Raw genomic sequence first — 17,923 nt, 5'->3', positions numbered from 1 at the left:
GAACATCATCTAAACTTATTTGTAAGAGCTTTCAGCTCTACAGAGAGCTTCTGCAAACAGAGCCTTTCCACAGGCAGTACTCTCCAAGTGCTGCAAGACAGCAGTGGTGCAGTTGGCTTTGTGGGTTTTTTAATTTGTTTTAGTTTAATCAGCTAGCCTAGCAGTAAAGACCTATTTTACTGCAAAATATAACTTAAATTTTGAGTATATGTCAGTGAAGTCAGCCTGCAGGAGCAAGTCTTTCAGTAGTCCCCAGGGGCACAAACTCCCTGTCAGCTGATTTTTTTTTTTTGTAAATAGGCTCAATTGCTTAAAGTCTTGCAAGCAAAGTTTCCCACCCTGCCCTGTTTGCCTCTCTCACAGGCTGCTCCTTGTACAGATCTTTTCTACCCAGGAGGAGGGAGGTTCTGTAACGACCAGCTGGTAGCAAAAAGGAAGGTACACAGTAGTACTGTGCTGTCAGGTTTGCAAGGCTTTATTGTTGAAATGAGCCTTTGAAGACCACACTTTTAAATGGTGTGTTGAACATCTTCTTTTTGCTAAAAACTGGCTTTTTCCAAGGCAATCTTAGAGTCTTCTGGATGCATGGTAATTCAGATGTTTGCTTCTTGCAATGAGAGCAAAGAATGTGCAGCCCTGTCTTCCTGGGTTGTAGGCTTTGTGTGAGACAGATGCCACAACCATCTGCCTTGAGAGAGACTGCCTTCCCACCTACTGGCAAGCTGCACCAGGACACGTGGGACATTCTCCCCTCTCACATATGAAAAGAAGTCCATGAGGAAGGTGGCACAAGGCCAGAAGAACAATCAGGTTTCCAAGGCAGAACTCAGCAATGATGGCAATAGTTCACTTACTCACAAACCCCCCCTGCAACAGTAATTGGTATTAATAACAAGTGGCAAGACACTGCCACATCATTTCCTCGAGTTAGAGATGCATAACAGAGGGACACAAACCACAGTGCTGTCACTGCAGCCCTACATGCCAACTCACAGGTATTCACCCTCGGCAGTGCAACAGGCTCCAGCCCAGAAGGAGCCCCTTTGAACTCACTTGGTATTAGGGAACGGTGCTTGGGGCCTTCCCTGCTCGGTCTGCCCACAAGCTGTCAACCCAGAGATGTGTCTGGACTGGTTCTGGCCAACATTTGTAGCAGACCAATTTCTGACCTAAGTGAAATTGAGAGTCAAAGAGAAGGACACAATTAGCCTGGCCAGGAGTCCCTTCCCAGGTGGCTGCAGGAAGGACAAGTTTGGACTCCCACCATGCAGACACCCCCCGCCTCTTCCAAGCTCAGCAAATTGCTGACATCGCCAGCTCTGGAGTCTTTGGCAGGGAAGAAATTATCCTCACAAAAATTCTCCCTGCAGGCTTCAATGCAGATGTGAGGAATTCCACATCGGATTAACAGGGTGACCAACAGCGAGGGACAAAGAAGTTGATCTATCTGAAAGTTTCCAGTGGAATTTTGATCTAAGGCTTGTTGCAAACATTTAATCCTAACTCATCGACTCCAGAATTTATTGAGTCAGTGCTTCTTGGTTTTCTTCCCCAGAGACAACAGGCAGTGCACCACTACATGACTTTATACACTTATTTATGCGTACACAAGCACATGAATCAAGTACTGCTGGGTAGGTGATGAATGGAGCAATGCAATATGAGCTGCAGAGCCAAAACTTGTGTCTACTGTCATTTAAATGCTTTTAGGCATTTGGGAAAGATGTTTCTGATAGGGGAGTTAATATACAAAACTTTTTTGAAGCAATTTATCTGCTCTGTTTCCTCTTTTCTTCCCCAGATCCTTATGCTTACATGCTGTTAATGTTTGGGCACACAGCTACACGTTAGGATGTGAGGGAAAGGCCTTAAGTTGCGTCAGGGGAGGTTCAGGCTGGATGTTAGGAAGAACTTAGCAAGAGTGGTGAGGCAGTGGCACAGGCTGCACAGGGAGGTGGTGGAGTCACATCCCTGGAGGTGTTCAAGACACGTGTAGGTGTGGCACTGAAGGACCTGGTTAGTGGGGTGGGTTGGGGTTGGACTAGGTGATCTTAGAGGTCTTTTCCAACTGTAAGGTTTCGTCATATCCATTTAGGAAATGTATTTGAAGGAAAAAGAAGTGCCATTCTAAGTTATTTTAGCCAATTTTCTCCTTAAGCAGCAGACACGGCACCTCAGAGCTCAACACCCAGCTCAGGAACACCATGGCAGCAGCTCACTCCTACTCACATTCTTACCAGTCCAGAAAGAAGAACAGTCTCTTCTTTCCCTGTGATCCTCAGGACGCTCGCTACCTCCTTTCTCTCTCTAAATTCTACCATTTCCATTTTCCTGCCCCAGCATTTACACAGGTGTGAGATTGGACAATATATACAATGGGTACCAGAGCTCCTCTTGTGAAAACGAGCTGTGATGTGTTTCTGGTACCCATGTTTACTGAGATGGGAAAGTAAATGGAAAACACGTAAACTTGGTGCAGTTATATTGAAGGCATGAATGGAAAGTGGAAAGACTCTGAAATGCAGCTTTAAGCAGCTGGTCTAAAATGCATTATGTTCCAAGCTCACTCACTCATGAAGTTAGAGGCCTAACTTCAACAAGTACTCTTTGAAAGAACGGTCTTGTTAATCAATCCTTCCAGAACAGCAGATTTAAAATACAAATAAAGTCTTAGAAAAAAAGTCCTTCCAGTTTGAGATTCTTTGCATCTTAGCTAGTGAAATGCCTTATCTCCCACCCTACTGCTAATTATAGCCATTAATCCTTTGCTATTGTTTAACTGATGAGCAGCTGTTGACTTACAGTAAGCAACGGAGCGTAATTCAAAACTAATTAAAACTGATCAATGGATAAATTTGTTACACACTTTTATTTCTATTAGAGTCTCAAAAGAAGAGCAGACAGTGTTAAAAGGATGTTTTTTTTCCCCTTCCTTCCAACTTAAATTAGTTTTGTATGAACAGGGGAAGAAAATGAGCTTATCTGAATTCTATTAAAACTGAGAATTAAAATGGCAAACGATAAATATTTCACATGGACAGTGGTGGGTGGAAGAAATGAATGAAGACAAGCAGAAGTTTCTTTATAAAATGATTTATTAAAAATAAGTCTTTCAAAGAGGAGAAAGTGTGGCATGTATATACAGCACATTGTCACAAACTGCGTGGAGCTTATAATACAACCTACCCACTTTGTTGTTTTGTTCGTTTTTTATGTCATGCTTACTGGAACTTAACAGCAAACAGGAAGAGAAAAACACCTGGTACCCAACCCTCACAGGGAAACTGAGGGGTACTTGTAACGATGACACCTGGTGATCAGCAAGAAGCAGCTGTTAAACACAAACCAAGATTTTATGAATACAGGCTTCAGTTGACACAGTCTAATCGGGGGCTGTGCGCTTCTGATTAGCTCTTCATTACTACTGTGAATTGACAGACATCATTAGCAACTGATTTTGTGCTCTAGAAAGGTAGAAGTATTTTAGGGAGAATAAAATACCATCCAAAAAACATAAACAAATGCTCTACTTCCAGCTCTGTTGCAGTAGGTATCAAAGATTTCCTCTTAGGAAGAAGATTACACAATTGCTGGTTTTCTCCTTTAACTCCCCACATCTCTGACAGCCAGAGCCACAAAAATAGTTTTTTCTTAAATTTATTTTATTTTACAAGAGTATTTTGCACAGAAGGTGACAGGACAAACACTTGATGCTGCACACTTCACATTCTCCTAGCCAGATGTTGCGTTTAGAACAGGATCCTGAGTCGAGCACTCTGAACACTTCCCACTTTCAGAGCATATATACAGCCAGCTGCCAACAGCTACATCACAAAATGTCTGCCCGTCCTTACAGCAGAATTCACTCCAACTTCACATCTCAGGGCTTACAACTTCAGATCCTCGCAGCAGCCTCGTTAGTCCCACAGTTTAATGAGACCATCCCAGCCGCACGTAATGACTTTGGATGTTTCGTGAGGATGCCAGACTGCGCCGATGCAGACTTTATCATGTGCTTTTATTCTGCTGTAAAGTTTTGTGGTCTTCCAGTCCCAGATGTTAAGCTTTCCATCTGCATCTCCAGATATCACATAGCTGCATTAAAAGGATGGAAATACAAGTTGCATTAAGCGCAAGGACTGCTAGTATTCTAACACTTTATATTGAGGAATGGAACAGAGCTTCACCCAGTTAGCCTCCCACCTGGCAGCCTGCAAACTTTCCTGCCAGAGAACTGGCGTTCATGCTGTGCTCTGTGGCACACGTAGTCCTGCAGAAGGTGATGCATCAGCTGTGAGGTAAACGTGCTAACTAGTGTGGTTCTATCACTCAGTGTTACTGGGACTGAAGAGAATATGTTGGGGAAAGATAAAAGTGCCAGAAGTTCATCAGCAACTTACAGACACTCTCTCTGCTTTTTCCTCCGGTTTTGCTGAGGTTATTCTCCACTTTTTATAGCAGTGCATAGCTTATGTACATACAGTGGTAAATATATGGGCATGTTACCAAGGAAACAGGATGTAAAAGATGGATCTCTGAACAGCTAATGAGGACATATCACACCAGACCTGTGCACAGGAAAAACCAGGCAAGTCTGAATGCCAGGTATTCTAGACGGGTGCATATGGTGGGAACAAAGACTGAAGGGCTCTGGGGAGACTGCTACTGACTGTTTGCAAACATAGCCAGATGCAGGTTTGTGCTGCACCAGGACTAGGCAAAATAAGGGCAATCTCTGGATGCTTCAACACAGCAACACAGGTCTTCTTCAGGGAACGGAGAATCTGGACTATGCTGACTGCTTTTTAACTGTTGTTTGGAACAAGTGTTGAGTTCACTTAGTCCAGTCAAACAAGAAGAGCAAACTTATTCTGCTGCTTGTCTTAGAGAGCTCTGTCCTATTACTGAGTTAATAGGATGGCTGTGCATCAATGATGTTGAAAAGGATTCAAAAAGAAATCTGGTGTCCGTGCTCGTGAGTTTAAAGATGAAGCTCTTTCCCACAAAACTCACCTCATATCAGGTGAAAAATCCACTTGACAAGCGTAGCCAGCTACCATGTGACCTTTGAAGATTTTCTTTTTGTTTAATCTGAATCTGTTCTGAGCTCCAAAAATCAGAATTTGGTTATCCATTGACTGGCAAGCCAACCATTTCCCTAAAAATGCAATCAACAGAGGAGATGACAGAGTGCCACATACGAAGAAACAGTCTTGGCTGGAAAGTTTGAGACACACACAACTTCCTCTGCACTGTGCTAATTCAGATTTTCATTATAGAATCATAGAATCCTTATGAGTTGGAAGGGACCTTTGAATGCCACCTAGTCCAACTGCCTGCAATGAACAAGAACGTGCACAGCCAGGTCAGGTTCCCAAGGGCCTGATCCAGCCTCACCTTCAAAGTCTCCAGGGATGGGGCTTCAACCACATCTCTGGGCAACCTGTTCCAGTGCCTCACCATCCTCACTGTAAAAGAATGTCCAATCTAAATCTAATCTCTCTTATTGTGTAATAAAGTTTCTTGGTAGAAGCTGATATTACTTCACAGAATCACAGGGTCCAGAAGATGGCCAACCCAATTTCCACCTGTTACAACCGTCAGAAGGCAGAAAATTATGCTCGACAGGATTTGGGAAGCCTGTTCCCACAAAATGCACTCAGAACTCTAAAAAAGCTCTGCCTGTTACATTAACCCCAGTAATGAACGGATCCATTTTTAAGCTACTGAGTAAGTTTTTATGGTGCACATATTATAAACTCTCAATCAAGTAATTCAGATTAAGGAAAAAAAATAGGTAATCTATTTGATAACCTTTTTTTTGTGGGTACTTTAAGATGGTCACCTGGACTAAGGAGCTTCAGAATCCTTATGTTTTTGAGACTATTTAATTCTCTGTGTCATAATGGAGTATGATTTAATCAAGACATTTGAGTTAAAATAAATAAGGCTTTTCTAATCTTCATTTCACTGTGTCTTGGCACTGCATTAATTCCTACCTAAGAATCCAGTGAAGGCAATGCACTACAGAACAGTTTACAACAGACTTCTGCCCTGAACTCTTTATACCATCATGGTCTTCAGTGTCTGATTTGAACAATGACAGAAAACGTGCTGAATAGTCCTTAAATCTGATCCAGCTTCTAGCTTGGAATTAGACAGTTTAGCTCAGCCTCCCAGAGAAATAAACAGCGTGCTTACCCCAGTCACATTATTCTTTCTTAGGTTTTTAAAAGGTCTGTTACAATCTTCTGCATCCTTCAGAAGGAAACTGAAAATTTCCTTCCATAAAATTTTCATTGTAACTGTCTTTCTCCAGAATCTTCCTTTTACTATTAGGGCTCTGCCTCGATTGTTAAGAATGAAATATTTACACTGCAAAGGAACTGTAATTTGATGCTGAGAGCTGGCTGAACGTGCTGGCTATACAAGCTGATCAGCCACTACTCAGCAAATGAGACTGTTAACGGTAAATTTATAACGCTTCAATAACGTTGGCAATAAAGCTATTTAATTTTAGCCAGCACACATAAAAGAGATTTCGTCCTATTAGAAGGATTTTTCACTTATTGCTGGAGGAATTCAGCCTTTGCCCTTCTGCAGCTCGGTTGTTGCAGAAGAACATGAACACTAGGGAAACAGTAACATACAGAAACACTGAGATAATTTGGAATTTCTCTTGAGCAAATGCTATTTGTGCTGTATTCAGAACAAAGAAACAGCATCAGCAGGATCACGTAAAACATCAGTCTTTGTGTTATCAGTGACACCACAAGGACTGCTGAACTTGCTCAGTACTTTGCAGCCCTTCTCAATGCCAACATTGTTTTTCCTAATATTTTAAATATTAGAAAGAACAAACTGAAGTTCTGTGAAAAGAAGGAGCCCTTTTACTCCGTTTGGAGGAAGGTCTAAATTTAAACTGATACAGCTATCCTGCAATAACCCCTCATTTTGACATGTTTGGTCTTCTCAAAACTTTTAAATCAAATCCAGATTCAGTCTAATCTTGGAATAAAGGCACACAAGTCTTTGGGAAGGGGGTATGGGCAGCAGGGAGGTACAAGATGGCAAAATTACAGAGCTATCATTAGTGAGACATCTTATGTCAGCTCGGCCTGAGAAGGCAGCAAAGTTGTTAACCCACCATTTGGAGACAAAGTCACGGCTGGCATCGAATGCATACTTGGCTCAGCAATATACTTGAAGTCTACAGGAATGTCCCTGCAAAAGGAAGAAGTATGTGTTTAGGAAGACATGCAGACATTATTCCAAAGGGCTGTCTTGAGAGAGCTGATTTACTAAGCTACTGAGAGCATGGCAGTGCAGTCTAAAGAAGAATGTGGATAAGCTCAAAATTATGGGTGCTCGCTTAGAGAAATGCAGCTGATAGCATGAATTTACCCCAAATCAAATGACCCATAGTCTAAAGCAGAATCCTGACTCCAATTGGTAACACAAAGATACTTGATTGCCTCCAGTTTCTTAAAAAAAACAAAACCAAAAACCATTAAAGAAAGCAGGAGTTTCATTCTATTCCCCCTGACAATGCCATTTTCCTCCTATTTTTCCCAAATGGGATTCTGACCAATTCTGAATGTTCATAGCTGAACTCAGCTGTGAACTCCCTGGCCTCAATTCCATTTCATTCTTTTAGAGGAGTACTCCAACAGCTTCAAATCAGGACACAAAGTCATCACTGTGGCGAGGTCTGATCCTTTGCAACCCCTAACAGCACACATTCCCTCAGCACACCAGTCATCTGCAACCCTCAGTTCTAGGTGAAAGCAATCCTCCCAGAGGCCACGTTAAAACAAACAAACTGTTGGCTGGCAAAAAGAAAGAAAAAGAAAAAAAAAACATCAAGAAAACCAACCCACTGTATATCATGAAATCTAAGGTGCCAAAGTTATCTTTATAAGGAAATATGGAGACCTGTTGGAGAGGTACTGAGTGACAGACATGACAAGCCTCCTAAGCTTGGCAATGTAAGAACTAAGTTACTGCTGTACTGCTCCTGCTTTGCCAGCTTAGTCAAAGGCATAAAGAAAGAAAATCTTCCAAGATCAGTTGCCTGAATCATTTCACTGTTTATCCAATTAGGATCAGAAGCATGAGAAGCCCACAAGAGAAAACAACGTTTTGCATTTCTAAAAGAAAACACAGAATGTAACACCCGTGTCAACTTTAATATCACCGCTGTAAAGATACAATCCCATCAAAAGCAAAGCAGGCAAATTTTATAGCACTCCAGTTCAGACTCCTGAACAAACGACCAGACCTTCACGTTTGTCCTTGTGAAACCTATGAGCACGCTCTGAACTCTCAGGGAAAGGACATTTATATTCTCAGGGGTGAAGCTGCTCACTGTAATGAAGTCTGACATGACATCCCATTACCAGCTCTGGCCAAGTCAAAGTATTTACAAAACCCACTACAAAATTTCTCCAAACAATTGAAACCAAGTAATGAGACCAGCTTTAATTACTGGCTTTTAAGGCCATATTCAGGTCATAGTTAACTTGAAAGCTGCTTTGTTTCTGAAGGATACTGAAGAAATACTGTGCTGAAGTACATGAAGAAATACATTGCACGAAGTCACCCTAGATTTAGTAACAATTGTCCTTATGAACTTAAGAAAATAAAAAGATTTGAGGCGTGGTATGAAATAGTTTGATATGGAAAGCTGATGTGCTGAATATATTAACAGTTTTAATGCACTGCAAAAATCTGGATATTGAAATTATGTGCATATGCAGACCATATATCAACTGCAGGTTATGGCCAAATGTTTTTCAGGTCATGGCTAGAAAGACAACATTTACTTTATATAAAATAAAAAGACAATAAAAAACAGCCAAAGACTGTATGGCAGAACACTGTGTACAGTTGAGTTCCCTAATATCTGAACAAGGGAACCCTTTTTCAGTGTACAGGATGCTCAGTATATATACATATAAATATATATATTTTTTTGCTTCGGAAGAAAAAAAAATCTGGTACTGTAACAATCAGGTTGTGATGTTCCCATACCAGAACCTTTCTGCCTTTCCTGCTTTTCCCCACAGAGTGACTAAATCCACCCACTTCACTATTTATTTCAGCCATCAACACAGAGCTCACAGAAGAAGGGCAATCCAATCTCAAGGAAATAACAATCTTGTGCGAGTGACATCCTCCTCCTACTCACCAGAGAGGAGACATTCCTTAGCAGACATGATACTGTAAATACTTTGAGGAGCTCAGTAAATACATGGGTTTAATTACAAAAAACTGAAGAGAGGCTCTCTGGGACTCACATCTGGAGACAGTGCTCCATGCCTGCAAGCCTAAGCCTGGGCTCCCAGACTTTGGTTGTTATCACTGCTGCTACTGGCAATGATAGCAACAGATCACAGACACACTGTGGGTTTTGGGTGACATTCAAATACCACAGACTGGAGCCTCTTGTCTAGGTGAAAAAATAAAACCCACAAAAAATGCTGGGAAGAAACTGATTAGTCACAGAGCTGTCAAACTCATGTCTGTGTTGAGCAACAGCTTTCATGAGTGAATGACAAAATGAAACGGATACTTAAAATATGGAATTAATAATTTCAAAAAGATGCCTGAAGTCCTAGAGAAATCTTCAAGTCCTAAGCAGGAGGTCTCAAGACCTAGAATCCTGTGGGAAAGGTTTCAAAAACAGAAGATATTTGTTTTCTCCCCAGCTACGTTAAAAATTGGAAGGCACTGAAAATGTTTAGTGTGAGTTTTCTTGGACAGGCTTTCATTTTCTGTCAACTATTCTACTCATACTGTATCAGCAATGGCCCAAAAAGCAGACTACCAGAAAAGCAGAAACAAAGCTACACCAAGATTGTTATCTTGTATGTTGGTAGAATATTAAATAATATTGTACATACCAAAGCTCAAAGCATTCAAAAGCTACAAACACCAACATAATATAGCAACCTTTTTAAGAAAAGGCTTATTTATGGGCTCCTGTACCCTTGCGGAAAGGAGAGATAATAAAGAACTGCTAATAGAGCACAGCATGCTTCAGGCTGACAGGCTGTCTTGTGCTTTCTTTGGAGGAAGAGAAATCTATGAAGTGCCTCAAGAATGAAGCCAGAACAGCTTGGTTAGTACTCAGCAGTGTGATAGGAAACAACCAGCTTTAAAGATTAGAATAATTTCTCTAGAGATTTGAGAAATATACAACATTAAAAAATATTATTAATCATTAATACTACTAATAAATACAGCCTGCTGCCCATATACGATTTTCATCAATAAAAGGAGGCTTTCCTAAATAGATATTTCACTTTGCTGACTTTCAAAATAGTTTTCAAATACTGCAGTGCTGCAGGTCAGTAACGCAGGGGCAATAATTCACTGTCAGACACTAAGACTGATTTCCAAGACACTGGAAGTAGACTGTAGAATGGATGCTTCAGCTTACAGCAGAACAGTATTTAAAAACAAGGGCCCATACTAGACTGAGTGACTGCAGAGGATATGCCCAACTTCAGCAGTTATCAGAAATTAGCAACAGGGGTATCTGAGATTGTTGTGGTTCTGTGTTCTTGTGAAAGATTAGCTACTCCATAATTACATACACACTTGCAGAAATTTGAATTCAGCTCTTCCTCAGCTAGCTATAAACTTGGTATGCTTCAGCATCCTATCTGCTACATACACTTTGAACAATACACTGCCTTCTCAGTTTGTTCATAACATACTCTAGGCTAAAGTTTAGTATTTTTAACTTACCATTCCCAGACTCTTAAACTTTTGTCATCGGATGTACTCACAAATCTTCTATTTTCATCCACAAACACAATGGTGTTGACAGCTCCCAAATGTCTATCATATTCCTGCACAATCTCACCACTCCGAATATCCCACTACAATTAAAGAAGTCCAAGTAAGATGCTGGATTTTACTAAATATATATATATATATTTTTTTTTATGATCTCAAGCTTTAAAATAATATCAGGCAAGAAAGCAAATCCTCTAGTAACAGTCTTTGAAGGTAGGAGGAAAAAGTAGGAGGGAAAAGAAACATGCTCAACTGGTTCAGAAATTCTAATTGAATAAGAAAATTCAAGTAAATCTAACAATCTTTTGAGCTTGGTGGAGTGTTTACAAAGAGAAACCAGGGGAAAATAAGACATAATGTAGACATACTTGCACAATTTTCTTATCTGACATTCCTGCAACAAAGAGATTTTGTTTATCTTCATCAGGATTGAACTTGACACAATAAGGAACCTTCCTGTTTGTGAATCTTGAAATACACTGTCCTGAAACAGACAAAACCATTCATATTGGGTCAAGCCAGAAGTTATAACTGATTAGTTTATTACATACATTGATAGAGACATTCATTCTACTTCTATCTCACTAACAGCAGAAAATACCCTTTTTAAGCCCCTGAGAGAATGAGAGCGTAGAATTGACCCTACATATTGGCACATTTGTAAGCATGTACCTGTATGAAGACATACAAACACATTCATCCATACAATTACTACAGCTCTCCAAACAATGCAAGTCTGTAAGCTCTGTAGCTTACATATTATCAGGACTTAGTCAAGGACATCAGAACTAGTCAAGACGTGGCAAGCTGACCAGAGCCTTTGCAAAACATCACCTGATTAGGATCAGAATTCTTCCTGACAAGAGACTTGGAACTCAGGCAAGAATTTCCTATTCCTAACTGTAAAACAGGGTAACAGTAATCTAACCACCAAACAAGCCACTGATCTCCTCTCACAGTCTGAGCCATAAATGGGTTATCTGTAACTTCCAGGAGCCCATTATATTTCAAGAGCTCAACGGTGTCCAAAAAACCTCAGTTTTGACTCAGGCCTGGACAATCTGACTTCTACTTTCTGTCTGACACCTGAATGAGACTACTGCTACTGCTAATCAAGCAAGCTAATTATGGAAACCTCTTTGTGACACCCTTGGTTTCAAAGAATACCTACAAAATTTACCCTGTATCTTTTTAACTAAAGAAACCACTTGGAGCAGAATGTTACTGAATGTTTCCCAGCCAGTTCCATGAAAGCGTCAGACCTGTCCTCCACTTCCTATAGCAGCAGCTCCATTTCCACCATCTTTTCCTACTCAGAATGCTTTTCAAGATGAGAGCATTCTCATCAGCATTCAGCAAGCTGAAAGATCAAGTGAAATAATTCTTCCAGATTAAATTTTGGTCTAAAGTGTGATTTCATTGCTTTTTTTTTTTAATGTCTCTAGATGTAAACATACAGTTAAGTGATTTGTTAATTTTTAAAACTAAAAATTGTACTGTCATGACTGACACTTAAAGGACTTCTCAAAGAAATAAGCATATTAAAAGTATTCTCAATTGCATTATTATAGGTAACAGAACATTTAGAATAAAAAGACCATTTGTCCTGTTAATAAAAGCCTGAACGCTGAACTATGAAAAGATGTTAAGGACAATTAGAAACAATCTGACTGATGATATGCTTTGTTATCTACTCATAGCTAACCACAGTGTGCACAGCTACAGGCCCAACCTGTTTCAGTGTCCCACAGTTTAATGTAGCGGTCGTATGCAGCGCTAAGAAATCGAGTGCCAGCGTTGTTAAAACAGATGTCTCGAACGGCTTTCCCATGTCCTACAACACAGAAAAGATGCAAGAAACCTTTAATTTGTGCTTAGAATTACGGGCGTTTTTGGAGGATGTTTTTCCACTTAGCCGCTATAATCTTCGGTAAGGCAAAGAGAACAAGGAAATTGCTTACTGAAATCCTTCCTGAGTACCACTAAACCTGATTTCAGCACAGTGGTTCCAATGACAAAGAACTCCTGATTCAAGTACCTCGTAAAGACTGATGAGAATTAAAACAAACAAACAAAAACAAACCACAAACACAGAAGCTCTGGAGAGAGAGAAACAACAGTATTGCACAGAAACAATGTGCAAATCAATGCTGACATCGAAGGGAAAAAACAGGAGAGACAAACAACTACTACCTGGGATGCATTTGAAGGAGAAACATTTAAAAGGAAAACCAAAATAATTAAAAATCATTGGCAGTATGAGGTCTTCTGATGTTTACCATGCTATCCCTCACCCCAATACTTTCTGCTGATCATTGTAGCTCTCTTTAGTTAAAACACCGGCACAGAAACTATATACAAAAACATATGTAAAATATATATAAAACATATACATAAGTAATAAGTAAATATGTATACACATATTGTATATTACATAAATATGTATATATTTACAAAAATGCAAGAAGCTTTTGATATATATTGAAGTAGCAAGTAAACCTGGTTAATGTCAAGGATCTTATGAGAAGAATGGTCAAACTTTGGAATGAGCAGACCATTTAGAGAACCTTTCCTGAGCATTTCTTTGCTACCCTGCTGTCATCAGAAATATCAGATAAAAAGACTTCTTTGTTGTTGTTACTTAACATATATTCACTCAATGTGCGTTCTAGAAATGCTCCCATCTCAAAAGAAGAATCAGCTACTTTTGTTCTGCATTAAAGACTGCTGTGAAGTTCTTATATTTCTCTCTCAATCATCTGCTTTAAAAAAAACAAACCTGTTACATAAACAAAACCGCACCAGAACCTAACAAAATAAGAAAAAATTCCCATGCTTGCACTTGAAACTCAGCACACAGGAGACCACCTGGCTAAAGAGGGATTAACAGACCACGAGATGCCCTCTCTACAGAGGGCTGCTGTTCTCAATATGAAGCAATTCAGTTTCACAATTTTGCCTTTGGAATGAAGTTTTGCATGAGGTATTGATGAGTACAGTACACTAATGTCTTGTTTTAAAGGGCTTAAAGAGTTGTATGTTGACATTATATTTCCTGGAATAAAGCCAAAGGTTCACTAAAAAGTTGCACCTTCTTCAATTCTCATTGCCAACATTATACTGAATGCCATTTGGCTATTTACAAATCCTCTTCAAGATAAAGCAATAAGCTAACCTAAAACATGTCCTTTCACACAGCTGTTTTATGTGTATATTAAGAGCTAAGTTAAAAAAAAGAAAAGTATGATTACCAATAAACGTCCGTAGACATCTTCTATCACCATATACTTCCCACAGCTTGGAAGAAAAAAAAAAAAGAAGATGAGGGAAGAAAATATGTCAACAGTTAAAAACACCTGATGCTGAAATTCAGTGCAAATATTATGATGCCAGCTTTTAAGAAATTAATTACAAATTTAAGATATCAACTGATTAATCCCATGTATCTATCCAGTCATTTATACGAATGCCACCTTTTTAGCAAAAAAACCCCAACCAGATTGTTGAATAATAAAAAAAACCCCACAGTACAATAAAAGAAGAAGATCTAATGTAAGTTTTTAAATGTCTACGGTTTTGCTATTAAAAAAAAATATTAATCAATTAATTAGTTTTCTGATATGACATTGATGGACTAAAATGGGATTAATTCAAAGCTACAAATACTTCCAGTAAAGCACTTGATGAAAAGCCTACTGCTAGCTGCAAAACTAAGCTTCATAGAAAATTCTGACAATAGCAAAGACAGTAACCTGAGCAACTCAAGCCCTTCTAAATTCTATTACTAAATGATTAACACTGTTCTAACACCCACACCATCTTGTGTATTATTCTATCTTTGTTCCCAAGAACTTGTAATTTAAAACTCAAGTGAGAAAATAAAAGTAACAGTAACTTGGTAGAATTACCAAGCATTTACATAATCTGAATGCAGGGTCTGTGTTCAATGCTGGAATAAAATACGTAAATGGAAGTAGAAAGATAACTCACCTTGATTTTGCAATCCATAGAGCAAGACAGCAGCATATGCCCAGACAGAGGAAACAACCTAACTGCACTGACTCCCTGTAAATAAGGACAATTAAACAGTAAGTGGAGCATCTATGCACTCTCTCAGTTCACCAGCACTCTTTCTATAAGCAAAAAGCTATACTGCAACTTCATAAAATATACAGATAGTGTATATCTAAAAGAAATATCCTACCATTCCACTTTAAAAACAGAGGCATTTTTAACAATTGTTACTGGCAACAAATTGATTCTCTTCAATATCTGTATATACATACACCCTAGAGCTTCTCCACAGTCCCTTTTCAACACCCACACCATTACTGTGGTAATCACATCAAATAAATTGTGGGTTAAGGTGACTGCTTTAAACAGACACTGCTCTAATAGAATCCTTTCCTGCTCTCTTTGCCATATACTGTTTTCTGAACAAGTCCTGTTTTGTTTGTTTTAAATACAACATGGCAGCAGTTCCATCATGGCAGCAGTGCCATCATGGCAGCAGTGCCACTGGTGTATTAAAGTAGTCCCTGAAGCCACTTCCAACACAGGCATCCCCAGAAGCATTCACAGGTTCTGAAGCTGCAAATGCTGTCATGTCTCTGTATCTCTACTCAGATGGCCTGCAGTATTCCCATAGGAAGTATGAGTGCTACTTCTCTGGTAAAACAGTACAAAAAAATACCAGCCAACCTGCTCTGCCTGGGCTGGCTAGTACATGTGCTTTAAGTTGACAGGAGGCCTATGCAGGTTGAAAGCCCTGTTTTTCTGGTGTTCCTGTTTCACTTTTCCAACTAGCAAACAGCCTTTTCAGGTGGGACATGCAGAAGTATTGCACCAAAAAAATTTCTAGCCAGCTCCACTTATTACATATATTGGCTTGTAGCCACTGAGCACCAGATTCCCTGGGCACAGTGTCCCCCCATCTGTCTGTATTTCAGGTCATCTTTACAAAAGACATCTAGAGAACTGCCAGGTACTCATAGTTTTACATCTTTCTATAATATGTCAATTTCTCTGTTCTTATTCCACCCAGTTCCTCCCACTCTGGTTGGAGTTGCAGTCTATATCCCTCCTTATCACTGTTTTCTTATATTCCCCAGTTCTTCTATCTTTCTCAGTCCTCCTTCCTTTTGCTTCTCTCATCCATACTGTAATTTGTCTTGGTTGTTTGAAGGAAAAAAGCACAAAGCCTTTTTTATGCATCAGTCTGTTCTGATAGGATAAAAGGCAAAGAAGTGACTTAGAGCTTTGGGGAGGAGATGTTATTCTGGAAAACACCAACACTTGTAACTACAACTTCTTTGATGCAGCAGTTACTAAAGAAAAATACAGAGCTGGGACTCAACAAAACAAGGCAAAAGCCTCGTCTCCTTTCTTCCATCTTTTGGGTATCATCAAGCTGCTGCCCACTGCAGCACAGTGACATAATACTGAAAATCAGAGATGGAAGAAGCAGCAAATTGAATATAAGCTTTATGAATCTGATCAGTGAAACAAGTTTTAATGTTAAAAATGCATGTTTAGTTACACTGTCTGACACAAGAAGAAACTATGAAGTAACATAAGGGAAAACTGAAAGCAAGTTAATAATTGTATTTGGGAATCCTGTAATGCTTATGTATTGTAATCACAAAACCTATTCAACTTTTCATAGATTTGATGTGAAACAGCATTTCAGTACTTTTAGTGCAGAAATGCATTTTCAGTTATCTCTAGAGTTAGTCTTGCTCTTATTCACATGGCAATTTAGTAAATAACTCAAAATCCCACAAGGTGAGTGAAGAATATTTGTCCCATCAAAAGACGTTGGGAAGTCTCTATGTTAATGAAAAAATTTATATAGATATCATGAACAATCATATCTGACCACGTGAACACCTCGTGTGGGTGTACAATGCTGCCAACTGTGTGCACAATGTCATAAATGAGAAAAAGCATTCATTTCTTACATTGATGCTTCAGTTTTATAGAATTTCAGATACAAAACAAAGTGCATTTTTATGAGGTACGCTCTGAAACTTCCTACCTTTGTATGTCCAGACCATACATGGATTTGTTTCTTTGGAAGATAGCATTTCTCAGGTGGCATTGTAGAACGGAGATTAACACCAACATCTTGAGGAACATGAAGGTAAGATCTCCCCTGATAGTCATACATTTCCTTAACTAAAAAGGGAAGTGGAGAATACTGAGAATCTGAGAGATTGTATTTTAAGAGGAAGATTCAACTGGCACACATTTAAGGTTTTTCCTCAACACAGCAGTCTTGCCCTGAAGCAGGGTAGGAAGAGGGATGAGAAGAAAATAAATCCACTTCATAGGTTATGGATTCTTACTTGACATCAGTTGTGCTGAAATTAAACCATTTCAGCAAATCTGCTTGGAATCTGATAATCTCAATGAACAAAATGATCTCCCCCTTACCCACCTTACCTCAAAATGCAAGAGTGTTCCTGAGGACAACAAGAGTTTGCTCATACTAACTGTACACAGATTGTAACCTGCTCTCAAACTCTGGCATTTACTTGCAATTTACATTCCACCCAGCTCCGTTCTTCAACAGTCATTTCAAGAATTGCAAACCAGAGGAAAGAAGATCCATCCCCAGTGTCAACCAACTGAGCAACCGATGGCAGTCAGCAGCTAACAGCTGCTCTTTAACCACATTTCACAGAAGTGGCTGGACGCTCACACATGCAGGGTGCATTGTCCTATAAATTGATATTCCAAAATAGACTTCTCTGCTGAGTAGCGATGACATTAAGCTGTGCACTGATTTAATTAATTTCTGTTTCTTGGATATTGATATGACAGTTTTGCTTGTACAGATGACCTTCTGCTCAGCATTAATGGTGAGCAGAAGGCTTACCAGAATAAAGGTGTCTACAAAACAGTGCTTTTTTCTGGAAGGCTTCGGTTTGAGAAGATTAAAATTTATCTTGCAAGGACTCTGATTGTGAAACTTTAGGAAATGGTATACAAAGACAGGTGCTAACTACCTGTCCCTGCCACACAGGGCTGTTTTGCACAAAGAAACATGAAACAACAGTTCCCAAAAATCACCTGATCTTTCTTACTTACCATTTTCTTACAATTTTCATTGAAG

At 39.4% G+C, this 17,923-nt stretch overlaps 1 protein-coding gene across 1 annotated transcript in view; it reads right to left on the bottom strand.

The window, feature by feature from the left end:
• Positions 1-454: 454 nt before the first annotated feature.
• Positions 455-17,923, bottom strand: part of CDC40 (cell division cycle 40) — a 38,127-nt gene continuing 20,658 nt past the window's right edge. Inside the window, exons 7-15 of the mRNA XM_048935303.1 lie at positions 16,844-16,983; positions 14,797-14,871; positions 14,058-14,103; positions 12,539-12,640; positions 11,175-11,290; positions 10,756-10,889; positions 7,148-7,224; positions 5,014-5,158; positions 455-4,095 (exon numbers count right to left, since the gene is read on the bottom strand). Coding sequence (XP_048791260.1) covers positions 3,918-4,095; positions 5,014-5,158; positions 7,148-7,224; positions 10,756-10,889; positions 11,175-11,290; positions 12,539-12,640; positions 14,058-14,103; positions 14,797-14,871; positions 16,844-16,983 — 1,013 coding nt within the window. The 3' untranslated portion in view covers positions 455-3,917. The remainder of the gene's footprint in view (positions 4,096-5,013; positions 5,159-7,147; positions 7,225-10,755; positions 10,890-11,174; positions 11,291-12,538; positions 12,641-14,057; positions 14,104-14,796; positions 14,872-16,843; positions 16,984-17,923) is intronic.

Source organism: Lagopus muta, chromosome 2, assembly GCF_023343835.1.
Source record: "Lagopus muta isolate bLagMut1 chromosome 2, bLagMut1 primary, whole genome shotgun sequence".
In the NCBI taxonomy this organism is placed as follows: domain Eukaryota; kingdom Metazoa; phylum Chordata; class Aves; order Galliformes; family Phasianidae; genus Lagopus; species Lagopus muta.
Note: the sequence above shows the minus strand (reverse complement) of the source record. Positions and strands in the feature narration are given on the sequence as shown.